This window comes from Lactuca saligna, chromosome 5 (genome assembly GCF_052625555.1).
Source record: "Lactuca saligna cultivar CGN05327 chromosome 5, ASM5262555v1, whole genome shotgun sequence".
Lineage (NCBI taxonomy): Eukaryota > Viridiplantae > Streptophyta > Magnoliopsida > Asterales > Asteraceae > Lactuca > Lactuca saligna.
In genome coordinates this window covers 261,204,972-261,215,960 of record NC_136421.1, presented here as the reverse complement: position 1 = coordinate 261,215,960, position 10,989 = coordinate 261,204,972, and the positions used below count along the sequence as shown (strand labels likewise).

General features: G+C 34.5%; 1 protein-coding gene across 1 annotated transcript; it reads right to left on the bottom strand.

The window, feature by feature from the left end:
- Window positions 1–2,077: 2,077 nt before the first annotated feature.
- On the bottom strand, window positions 2,078–4,059 carry LOC145046585 (uncharacterized). Its single transcript, XM_078994870.1, has 3 exons — window positions 3,414–4,059; window positions 3,162–3,302; window positions 2,078–2,664 (listed from the first exon to the last, which is right to left on the bottom strand). The coding sequence occupies exons 1-3, from the start codon at window positions 4,057–4,059 to the stop codon at window positions 2,078–2,080; spliced, it is 1,374 nt and encodes a 457-aa protein (XP_078850996.1).
- Between the last annotated feature and the right edge of the window lie 6,930 nt (window positions 4,060–10,989).

Below are 10,989 nucleotides of genomic sequence, written 5' to 3'. Positions count from 1 at the left end.
GAGCTTAAGATGGGCGAACATCAAGTTGTTTTGTTTACAAGTCTGTATATGTATATATTTGTTGAATGACTTGTAATGCTATCGTTTATGCTTTATGATCTGTATCGGAACATGACATCCCGTCTTTTGATTATGAAATGAAATCATATTTCTTTATGAAATGTTTTGATAAATATCTATTTTATCATGTTTTGTTTTTGGGAACAAATTCCGCATCTCTTTTAAAATTAAAAGGATTTACTCTGAAAATTATTTTAAAAAGCATAAATGAAATCGGTCTTTTCTGGCCGAGATTTTGGGGATGTCACAGTTGCTCGGGGGATTTTGAGGGCCCTGTACGAAAATAAATAATGGGCCCCTAAATATGAACTTTTTATGTATAAGCAATTTATTAATACTAGGATAAGTCAATTATTGTTATAAAAATAATCAAAACAAATGAGCGACACTTAATCAGGCGTGAATTTAATTTCTGAATTAGCCGAAGAAGAGATTAGACAATACTCAGAACGACGTGCACTCCACTGAATTGATGACAAAGAAAGCTATTGAGTTTAATCGTACCAGTGAACTCTAATGACAATCTCCTAATATAGAGATGGAACATTAGTGCTAGACCTATAGAAGCCTACGAAAAATGAAAAACGTAATCACACAAAAAAAAATGTTCTTTAATGTTATAAAATAGACAAAACTGCAAATTTTGTCCTTGTGGTTTGCCAAAACCTTTGGATGGGGTCCAAAAAGTTTCCAGCTTGCACTAAAGGACCAAAATCAAGGTTTTCATGGGTTTTTAGTCCATTCCGTAACTGTCCTTTTGTTTGGAGCCGTTAATGCCATCACGTGCCCTCCATGTGAGGGCATTTTGGTCATTTTAGGTTTTTATTGTAAATAATATCATATTTCTCCTTTATATACATACTCATACGCAATCCCCTTTTTCTTCTTCATTTTGATTTACAGAGAAGCAGCAACAAAGGTCTTCTTCTTCGTCTCTCATCTACTTCTACTGCTACGAGCTTCAAAAATTCTGTTCTGCTTCTGTAGGAATGTTGCTATTGTGTGAACCTCATGGACCTCACAAAACCCTGGTCGTCGTTTCTATGCATGCCCTAAAATGGTAAGCAAACTCATATTAGGTTATGATATTTTAGTAGTTATGCAATAACTCTTCTACTTTAATGTATTCTTGTAGGGATCCAGATGTGGATTTTTGGGGTGGGTCGATCCCCCTATGTGTCAAAGATTAACTGTTATCATACCATGACTGTTAAGAACAATGAATAGGTATGAGGTTGAAGTAGGTCAGCTGAAGATGTGTTTGCTTCCCTCGTGGGTCTTGTTTCTGTTGTTTGTGCTGTTTTGGAGTTAGGAATTAGAGTTTAGGGCTTTTTGTAAGTAATAACCACTTAAAAATGTTGTCTTTTGGTGCTAGAAGGTTTAATTGTGGTTTATGTATGTTGTAAGTTTTGTCTTTTAGATCATTGGATATGTAATGCTTTTATGACAATGGGAAGTGTAATGGTTTTATCTTTTTATGAATATGAAATTATAAAGGTTTGATCTTGACATGATATGCAAGTGTAATGGTTTTTCTCTACGCTTGAATACGCAATTGTAATGGTTTTACATGCATATATTAAGTGCATTGCCATAACATCCTCATGCTTTGACAATACAAAATAAACCAATAACAAACTACATTACCAAAAGGGCACCATAACAGATTAATGCCAAAATACAATCATTACCAACAAAGGGCATTAAAGTACATTAACAAAACATTAGAGTACATTGCTCCATAAAAGGGCATCAAAGTACATTATCAAAAGGGAACCAAAAAAGGCATCAAAGTACCAACTATAGTGCATTAACAAGTATTTACAAACATAAAAAACTTAAGTACTTAAACATCAATTCCCATCTTTGGCCTTGCAGGTCCTGGCATTGTGACCCTTTTGCTTACACTTACTACATGTCACAGTCAAAAACTTCCTACTCAATGATTGAGTTTCATTATCATTTTAACTCTGATTGTTTTGTTGCCTCTTACGTTGCTGGATTTTAATCCTTTCCTCTACTGTAATCCTCCTTTTCTTTTTTTTGGCCTGCCTATAGCTTTGTTGTGTGGTGGAGGCACAAGAGTTGTTGGGCAGTCACTCTTAGACCACATGGCTCTACCTTTGACAGGCTCCACCTTAAAGGAGTACATCTCTTTCCATGTATCAAGCCAATACACCTTATGCACATAGGTGTATAGTTCTCCCACCTTTTCATTATTGTTTGCCATTTCATTTAAGATTGCAATTGCATGCTTGCAAGGAATTCCAGTAAGCTCCCACTTTCTACAACTACACCCCTTTTTCTCCATGTCCACCACATGTTGATCATTCCATGGCCCTTGAACCTGATACTTTTGTCCCCCATTCCATCGTGCATGATACTTACTAGCAAGTGTTGTGGTTGCTTCCAAAATCCTAGTACCAGTTGGAGTTAGTGGACATTGACACTTGTTTAACACCTTCATCACATTGCATACTTTCTTCATAAGGTACTCTCTGATAAACTCCAAACAGCTGATAATGGATTTTTCTCTCCCTTTAACAAGTTTGTTATTGAACACTTCACAAAGGTTATTCAATAACATGTTTGAAATTTCCCTTCCTAGTAGTTCAATAAAAAAATAATAGTTAGTGTATATCTATACTATAGTAAAAAATAAGACAACAATTTGAGAAAATACCTGAAAAACGACTTCTAGCCCAATGATGTGGAGGGATTTTCAAGAGCCACTGATATGCTTATATGTCATAATTCCTTAGCTCTACCATTACAACTTCAAACCCTGGTATGGTGGTGGTTGTAGCACACCTCCAAAAATACTCCTTGTACTCTGTAGTCTTATATAACTTCCTCATGTTGTGGTATATGTGTCTAATATAGAATATGTGTTATGTATTAGGAAACAGTTGTTCTACGGCTGGTAGAAGACCCTGTTTTCACCAAAACAAAATAAGTAATTAGCATTAGTCTGTAATGAAACCTAGTATGCAACATTAAATGTAACTATAGTACCTTCTGTTTATCACTGATAAAGGTGAAGTTGTAATTTGAATACAAGTCAAAATCTTTTGCAAGATACTGAAGAAACTATTTCTAACTTGAAGTGTTTTCACTTTCAACAATAGCATATGCCAATGAGTAGGTTCCATTGTTGGAATCAACATCAACTGCACTTAGTATTTGACCTGGGAAATGTCCCTTCATGAAGGCTCCATCTAAGCCTAAAAATTCTCTCAAACCTGCCTTAAATCCTTACTTAAAAGAACCTAAACACATGTATATCCTTTTGAATTGCCTGGTTGGGGATGAAACCACAGGTTCAGAAACCACATCAATCTTTACAGTTGTACCTTCATTTGTCTTTTGTAGCTCTAGTACATACTCTCTCAAAGCTGCATATTGCTTTACGTAATCTCCTGCAACGTTTTTGGTGGCTAATGCTTTTGTCCTAAATGCTTTCTCTTTTGAAATACTAACTCCATATGTTGATTGGAGTTGCTCTTGTAGGGCATGCACAGACATGCTAGGATTAGCTTCAATCTGACCTATAATATGTTTGGAAAGAAATGTTGTTGTGTAAGATCTGATTTTTCGTGTTTGGAGGCAGATGTGTTTTTGATTATTGGTCTTAATAAACCAATAGCTATGTTCACTTGACCTAGATGCATGAAGTTTCCATGTGCATTTAACTTTATCCGAGTTTACATCTTTACCCTTTACCTTTTTCCCAGAGGTAGGTCCACCTATGCCACTTGCATTTACAACTACAGTTCCATCACAAACAGCTGTTAATTTACTCTTGTCATTTTTTGTGAATAAGATATTCTTCCTTGTCTCTAAAGCATGCAGGTCAACTTTATCTTTCAATTCTTTATTGGCTTTATATTTCTGCCCAATATGAAAAGCTACCTTGTGCACCTCACCAGCAGAACATAATGTTTGTTTCCCCAACTCGTTGATCATTTCCTTTCTTTTTCCTATTGTCCCATGAGTCATCATTTAGTGTCCCACTCATCGTTATCAATTACCTCCATATCCTCTTCTTCATCACTATCTTCATTTCTTTGACCACCTAAACTTTGACATCCATTAAAATCTGCTTCTGTATCAATAGTTAGATTGAAATCCTCCATGTTAACTTCAACATCTTCAATTATGTTGTCCTTATCAATCATAAAGTCACTATCTTCATCTTCATTGTTTTGATTCTCAAACTCAATGTCATTAGACTCCTCTTGTCTCCACTCATCATTGAAAGGAATATTATCTTGGCCTTCAAAACCATTAAATGGGATGCTATCTTGGTCTTCAAACCATTCAAAAGGTTGAAAGTTTCTCATTAACTCATCATCTATGTTGATGTTAGTTGAAAATTCATTGACTCCTTGAGGATCATTATCCATGTCAACTTTATACCCCTCATCTGCAAATCCTTCTACACCCTTACCATTGGATTTGTTCATGTCAAGTTCTTCCTTCACATCAATCTCTTTGTTTAACTCTTTTTCTACATCAACTACAACAAATTCAGGATGCGTTGGCTCAACATCCTTACCTTTATCAACTTCACCACTTGTCATTGTTTTTTCACCACCTTCCCAATCCAAGTTAAAATTTCTACTACAAGATGATGCCCCTTTACAATGTTTCCAACCTTTAGACCTACTAATTTCAGCTGTTGTTGGTTTGTATAAAGTTAATGCTAACCCTAAATCACCCTCACCAACATCATTTTGGATTGGAGTTACCACTTCATGAACAACTACTGGTGATGAGGGTCTAAGAGGATCCTGATTGTCCATGTCTTTTATTATAACCCTTCTTGGACCAGTTGGGGACATAAAATATGTAAGCAAGTTCGTTTGACCATGCTTTGTGTACACTTTAATCATTTTGTTATGGGTACCATACCGTGAGAGAATACGCACATCATCTGATGGGTTTTGAGCATTCTAACACTCTTATGGTGTACATGCAACTCTATAAACCTTGGATCTATGTTTTCTCTATTATACATGCAAATATTAAATATTCCAAGGTTTCATCCTAACTAGCATATTATGAAGCACCTATACTACAAAGTTCTAGTTAGATGACATACCTTTTGATGTAGCTTGATGTCTTCAAGCTTTAAGAGCTTAGCCCCAATAGTGTGGAAGCCTCAAGTGGAATCACAAATCACCAAAACACCTTGGAAGAACTTGAGAGGATATGTATGCACACTAAAATCGGCCCAATCTTATGTCCTTACACACAATTGCCATTTCTTGTGCCAAAGGCCTCTTTATATAGTATAGAGGATTAGGGTTACATTCATGTAAACCCTAATACCCATGACCTTTCATTGCACTTCACCGGCACAATTTATATGGATAGTCTTTTTGAGAATAGTATATTTATGAGAATAGTAGAGGAAAGCATTGAAATCTAGTAACGTAAGAGGCAAGCAAACAGTCAAAGTCAAAATGATAATGAAACTCAATCACTGAGCAGGAAGTTTTTGACAATGACATGTAGTAAGTGTAAGCAAAAGGGTCACAATGCCAGGACATGCAAGGCCAAAGATGGGAATTGATGTTTAAGTACTTCAGTTTTTTATGTTTGTGAATACTTGCTAATGCACTTTAGTTGGTACTTTGATGCCTTTTTGGTTCCTTTTTGATAATGTACTTTGATGCCCTTTTATGGGACAATGTACTCCAATGTTTTGTTAATGTACTCTAATGCCCTTTGTTGATAATGATTGTATTTTGGCATTTATCTGTTATGGTGCCCTTTTGGTAATGTAGTTTGTTATTGGTTTATTTTGTATTGTCAAAGCATGAGGATGTTATGGCAATGCACTTAATATATGCATGTAAAACCATTACAATTGCATATTCAAGCATAGAGAAAAACCATTACACTTGCATATCATGTCAAGATCAAACCTTTATAATTTCATATTCATAAAAAGATAAAACCATTACACATCCCATTGTCATAAAAGCATTACATATCCAATGATCCAAAAGACAACACTTACAACACATATAAACCACAATTAAACCTTCTAGCACCAAAAGACAACATTTTTAAGTGGTTATTACCAACAAAAAGCCCTAAACTCTAATTCCTAACTCCAAAACAGCACAAACAACAGAAACAAGACCCACGAGGGAAGCAAACACATCTTCAGCTGACCTACTTCAACCTCATACCTATTCATTGTTCTTAACAGTCATGGTATGATAACAGTTGATCTTTGACACATAGGGGGATCGACCCACCCCAAAAATCCACATCTGGATCCCTACAAGAATACCTTAAAGTAGAAGAGTTATTGCATAACTACTAAAATATCATAACCTAATATGAGTTTGCTTACCATTTTAGGGCATGCATAGAAACGACGACCAGGGTTTCGTGAGGTCCATGAGGTTCACACAACAGCAACATTCCTATAGAAGCAGAACAGAATTTTTGAAGCTCGTAGCAGTAGAAGTAGATGAGAGACGAAGAAGAAGACCTTTGTTGCTGCTTCTCTGTAAATCAAAATGAAGAAGAAAAAGGGGATTGCGTATGAGTATGTATATAAAGGAGAAATATGATATTATTTACACTAACAACCTAAAATGACCAAAATGCCCTCACATGGAGGGCACGTGATGGCATTAACGGCTCCAAACAAAAGGACAGTTACGGAATGGACAAAAAACCCATGAAAATCTTGATTTTGGTCCTTTAGTGCAAGCTGGAAACTTTTTGGACCTCATCCAAAGGTTTTGGCAAACCACAAGGACCAAATTTGCAGTTTTGTCTATAAAATATAATAAATTTAAAAAGACAATGTGTTGTCATTTTTTTAAAGATGTTTATGGTCTTTTATTCTTTTTTATTTTCCTTACATTTGTTCGATTGAAGTAAGTCTTTGCATATTATTAAATAAAGGAGTAGCTTTAATTGTTTTCACTCAATATGGGACATTCTAATCCATCAACATGGGTAAAAGAAGAAGGGAAATTGATGGTAAAAAAAGAAAGTGAATGATTAAAAATATGATTCTGCGCCAGGTTAGAAATCTAGAAAAACTACAAGACTACGAATAGGAGCAACAAAGATTCGAACGACGATCACTTTCCAAGGAAGATAAAAGAAAAACAAAACAAAAACAAAAAAAACGCCTCACTGCCGGTGGACCAGAAAGAATTTTAAAATAATTTTTATAAATCTGATATATATTTATATGTTAAAGGAATAAATTAGTTAAATTTCGGGCCCTCGTTTCTCGGGGCCTTGTGCGGTTGCACATCCGACACTCCCTTGCAACCGGGCCTATCTGCAATAGCAGATGTTGACAAAGTGGCTGCAGCCTGTAATAAAACTTCATGTATATTTTACCGTCAACAAACTGCTGTAATAAACTGAAATTTAAATAAATTGATTTTACAAACTTAAAATAGTTTCATATTATAATAGTTGTTCTAAGACTAAACGGAGTTGCCCTCGCTACCACCGCTCGTTAGCCTTGCTATGGACACAAAACACCACCCTTTAGCATTCGCCAAGGAGGAATCGCTACATACATAGCAATAGGATAGAGGGGATGGAGTTGTAATTTGATTGGTGCAGAATCTCATTTTCTATTTTTCCCTTCCTGTCAAACAAGGCAACCAAACACCCCCCTTAAAAATCATTGCTGATGTCCTCCTTCTTCTTCTTCGATTACTGTCAAAACCCCACCGACGTTTAACGGAGGCGCGGTTGATTGAATTTATTGTAGCAAATGAGTAGAAAGGACACACACACACACAGAGCTTTGCTTTGTTGTGTGGGGCGTGGGGTCACGTTCTTCTTTTGAATGAATACAGTAGACCAAAAAAAAATATTCTTTATGAAGGTGTCGTTTGTAGTTTAAAATTTGAAGGTTTAATCAATAAAGTCTACTAACATATATATTTTATATTTATGTCTATAAATTAATGTTTCGGTTTTCATTATACAAGTGTGATTTGTTTTCATTTCTTGCTCTCTCTACGAACCGTTGTTTTCATTTCTTGCTCTCTCTACGAACCGATGTAATATTTTGGATATTAAAATAATATAACTTAATTAAGTTTGAAAAAAATTTGGAGTGTTAAGAGTGTTACCACTCCCTTTGAAATGCCAAGAATGGGATGCAAAGACAAAAAAAAATAAGGTGTCATTCAAAAAACTGACATGACAAGGTGTTAGGAGTGTTACCACTCCTTTTGGCCTAAGAATACATGTTTTAGACCATATACAATTCATTTTTTTGTTAAATATATTACATTTATTCATTTAAATTATAGTTAATTTTATGGTTGTTAACAAGATTGTTGTTTAACATATAAGATATGTTATGTATTTAGAACAAACATATAAGTCGCTTTACTGACACTGTTTATCTATACCACATCGAATAAAATCGATTCAAATATTTCTTATTTGAATTTTAAAATTTCAATCATTAACTTTTAAATCTAATACCAATATAGAATTCGACTAAAAACATTCTCTCGTAAAAATAATTCTAAATCAAAGAATTATTTAGTTTTAATCATATGTAAATTGAATATAAAGATCATTGTGATGATATGATTTTTAAACATGTTTATATAAAATAAGTAAACATAATAATTGCTAAATAACAATAAATAAAATTGTTAATTTAGCAAACAACATATGTTTATTTAGATAATTTTTCCAAGCTGATGGTTATTTCTTCAGTTAATTTCAATAGATTTGGAAATTTTAGTGATTAGCTTTATAATTTATTAATATTTATGTAACATCCCGTTTCAGGTCATTTCTTATTTCAGGGTCGTTAGCTGGAAGCAAATTGTGTAAAGGCTTTGGTCCTTAAGGAGGTAATGTTTAGACATTTTGGAAGGAGGCAATGATGGTTGTGAGATCTTACCCTTTTAATTGTGTTTCGAGCCGAATGGTAGAAAAGGGAAAATCATAGGCCAGAGTCTTTCATGAAATATAGATTTTTATTCGAGAAAATTTTAGTCCAAGATATCTAGATAATATAGTAGGACTCTTTATTTAGGCCTGACAATTAGGTTAGGTTCGGGTTGGCGGGTTGGCGGGTCAGAATACATTAACCCAACCCAACCCATATAATATATGGGTTGGTGGGTTGGCAGGTTGAAAACATCAACTTAACCTAACCCAACCCATATAACTCGTATAAATATATATAGGTTCGTGGGTTCGTGGGTCGAACCCAACCCGTATAACCCATTTAATAAGCAACACATCTTAAAATGAAATTAAAAAATACAAATAAAATGAAGTCATAAAGTCTTAAATATTCAACATAAAGTCATAAACAGGAGTGACGAAGACGAGTGGTGTGCGACATCCGGATGACGAGAAGACGAGCGGTGTGCGTGCGACACTATGATAATCGATGACTCGATGCCTCAATCGACGAAGGTGGGAGACATGGAATCATGAGTTTGGAGACTGAAGAATGAATTTCTTTTTGAAGGGATTCTTAGGGGCTATGGCACGCTAAGTCGACTCGAAGATGTTATGCAGTTTTGGAATTCGGAAAAAATATTAAATGATAATCAAATACTCAAAACTGATAAATAATTAAATTTATTTATTAAACAATATATATATATATATATATATATATATATATATATATATATATATATATATATCCCCATTTTCACGGCTAGAAAAGACCGATTTTTGTTTATGATTGTTTGAAAATCAGAGTAATATTTTTCACAAAAGTGTTGCGGAATTTGTTCCCAGAAAAACATGATAAATAGGTTATCAAACATTTTATTCATTTTAAAACATTTGGGATGCCATCGTCAATACAGAAACATAAGCATAAACAGAACTTAGATTTATTTACACTAGTGATCTGCATCTATTTAATCTCTCATTGTAATGTAACTTCATTTCAACACCTGTGATATAAATAAAATGAGTGGGTCAGGTTGGGAAACTTGTTGAGTACATAGGGTTTTCAACCCACAATAATATAATTATTATGTTTAAACAGTCAAGCAATCAACCCAATTATCCATCCCCATTATCTTCTTTACTCTTAAGGATCTATCCTAAGAGTCATCTATCTTGCATTCGTTTATTCTGAGGTCCCTTTCTTCCAAGGTTATAGGACTGGCACTAAATCCATAGCTGTTAATGCTCGTTCGTAAAGCACTAATTCCATAGCTGCTATAGTTATTCATCAGGTACTAAATCCATAGCTACCAGTGTTTATCTAGTAGGTACTAAGTCCACAGCTACCAGTTCCTAACAGGTACTAAGTCCATAGCTACCAGTGTTTCTCCAATAGGCACTAAGTCCATAGTTGTCGATGTTATTTATTAGGCACTACGTCTATAGCTGCCAACATTTACTCACATCATCTTTTATCTCTCATCATTCATCTACCCATGTCATACCCAACATATTTGTATATATATAAAATACGTATACAGTTTAAATAATTTAAAACATGTATAAAAACGTTCATCCAGCATAGACAGCAAATATTCAGATAATATGCACACATAGCACGTAGTTTATATAAAATACTTTATATCTATGTGTAAGATGAAAGTAACTATGCACTCACCTGAGAAGGTGGTGCCTCGGTACTCGGACATCGCTTCGTTTACTTTAAAATAATTTCCTTCGACGAAACCTAGTATTATTACCACTAGATTTTAATCTAATATTTACCGTGACTAATTATTAGTCTTATTATTATTATTATATAAGCGTTTAAACAATACTTTCCAATCACTATGTTCAGAAAGGGGCCATACATAAAACACCGGAGGGCAGGACCATTTTGGCGCACAACACTTCTGAAATCCAACAACCCTATGCGGCCCTTTAAACTAGATTCCCCATACAACGAGTAGTTAAAAAGATATTATAACGACA

Bases quoted from the DNA above. Each gene is read 5' to 3' on its own strand.
- LOC145046585 (XM_078994870.1), bottom strand. From the start codon at position 4,059: ATGACTCATGGGACAATAGGAAAAAGAAAGGAAATGATCAACGAGTTG. The intron at 3,303-3,413 runs GTACAACTGTAA...GATTTAAGGCAG, and splicing joins GCTACAAAAGACAAATGAAG to GTTTGAGAGAATTTTTAGGC. The intron at 2,665-3,161 runs GTTAGAAATAGT...TTGAACTACTAG, and splicing joins TGAAAGTGAAAACACTTCAA to GAAGGGAAATTTCAAACATG.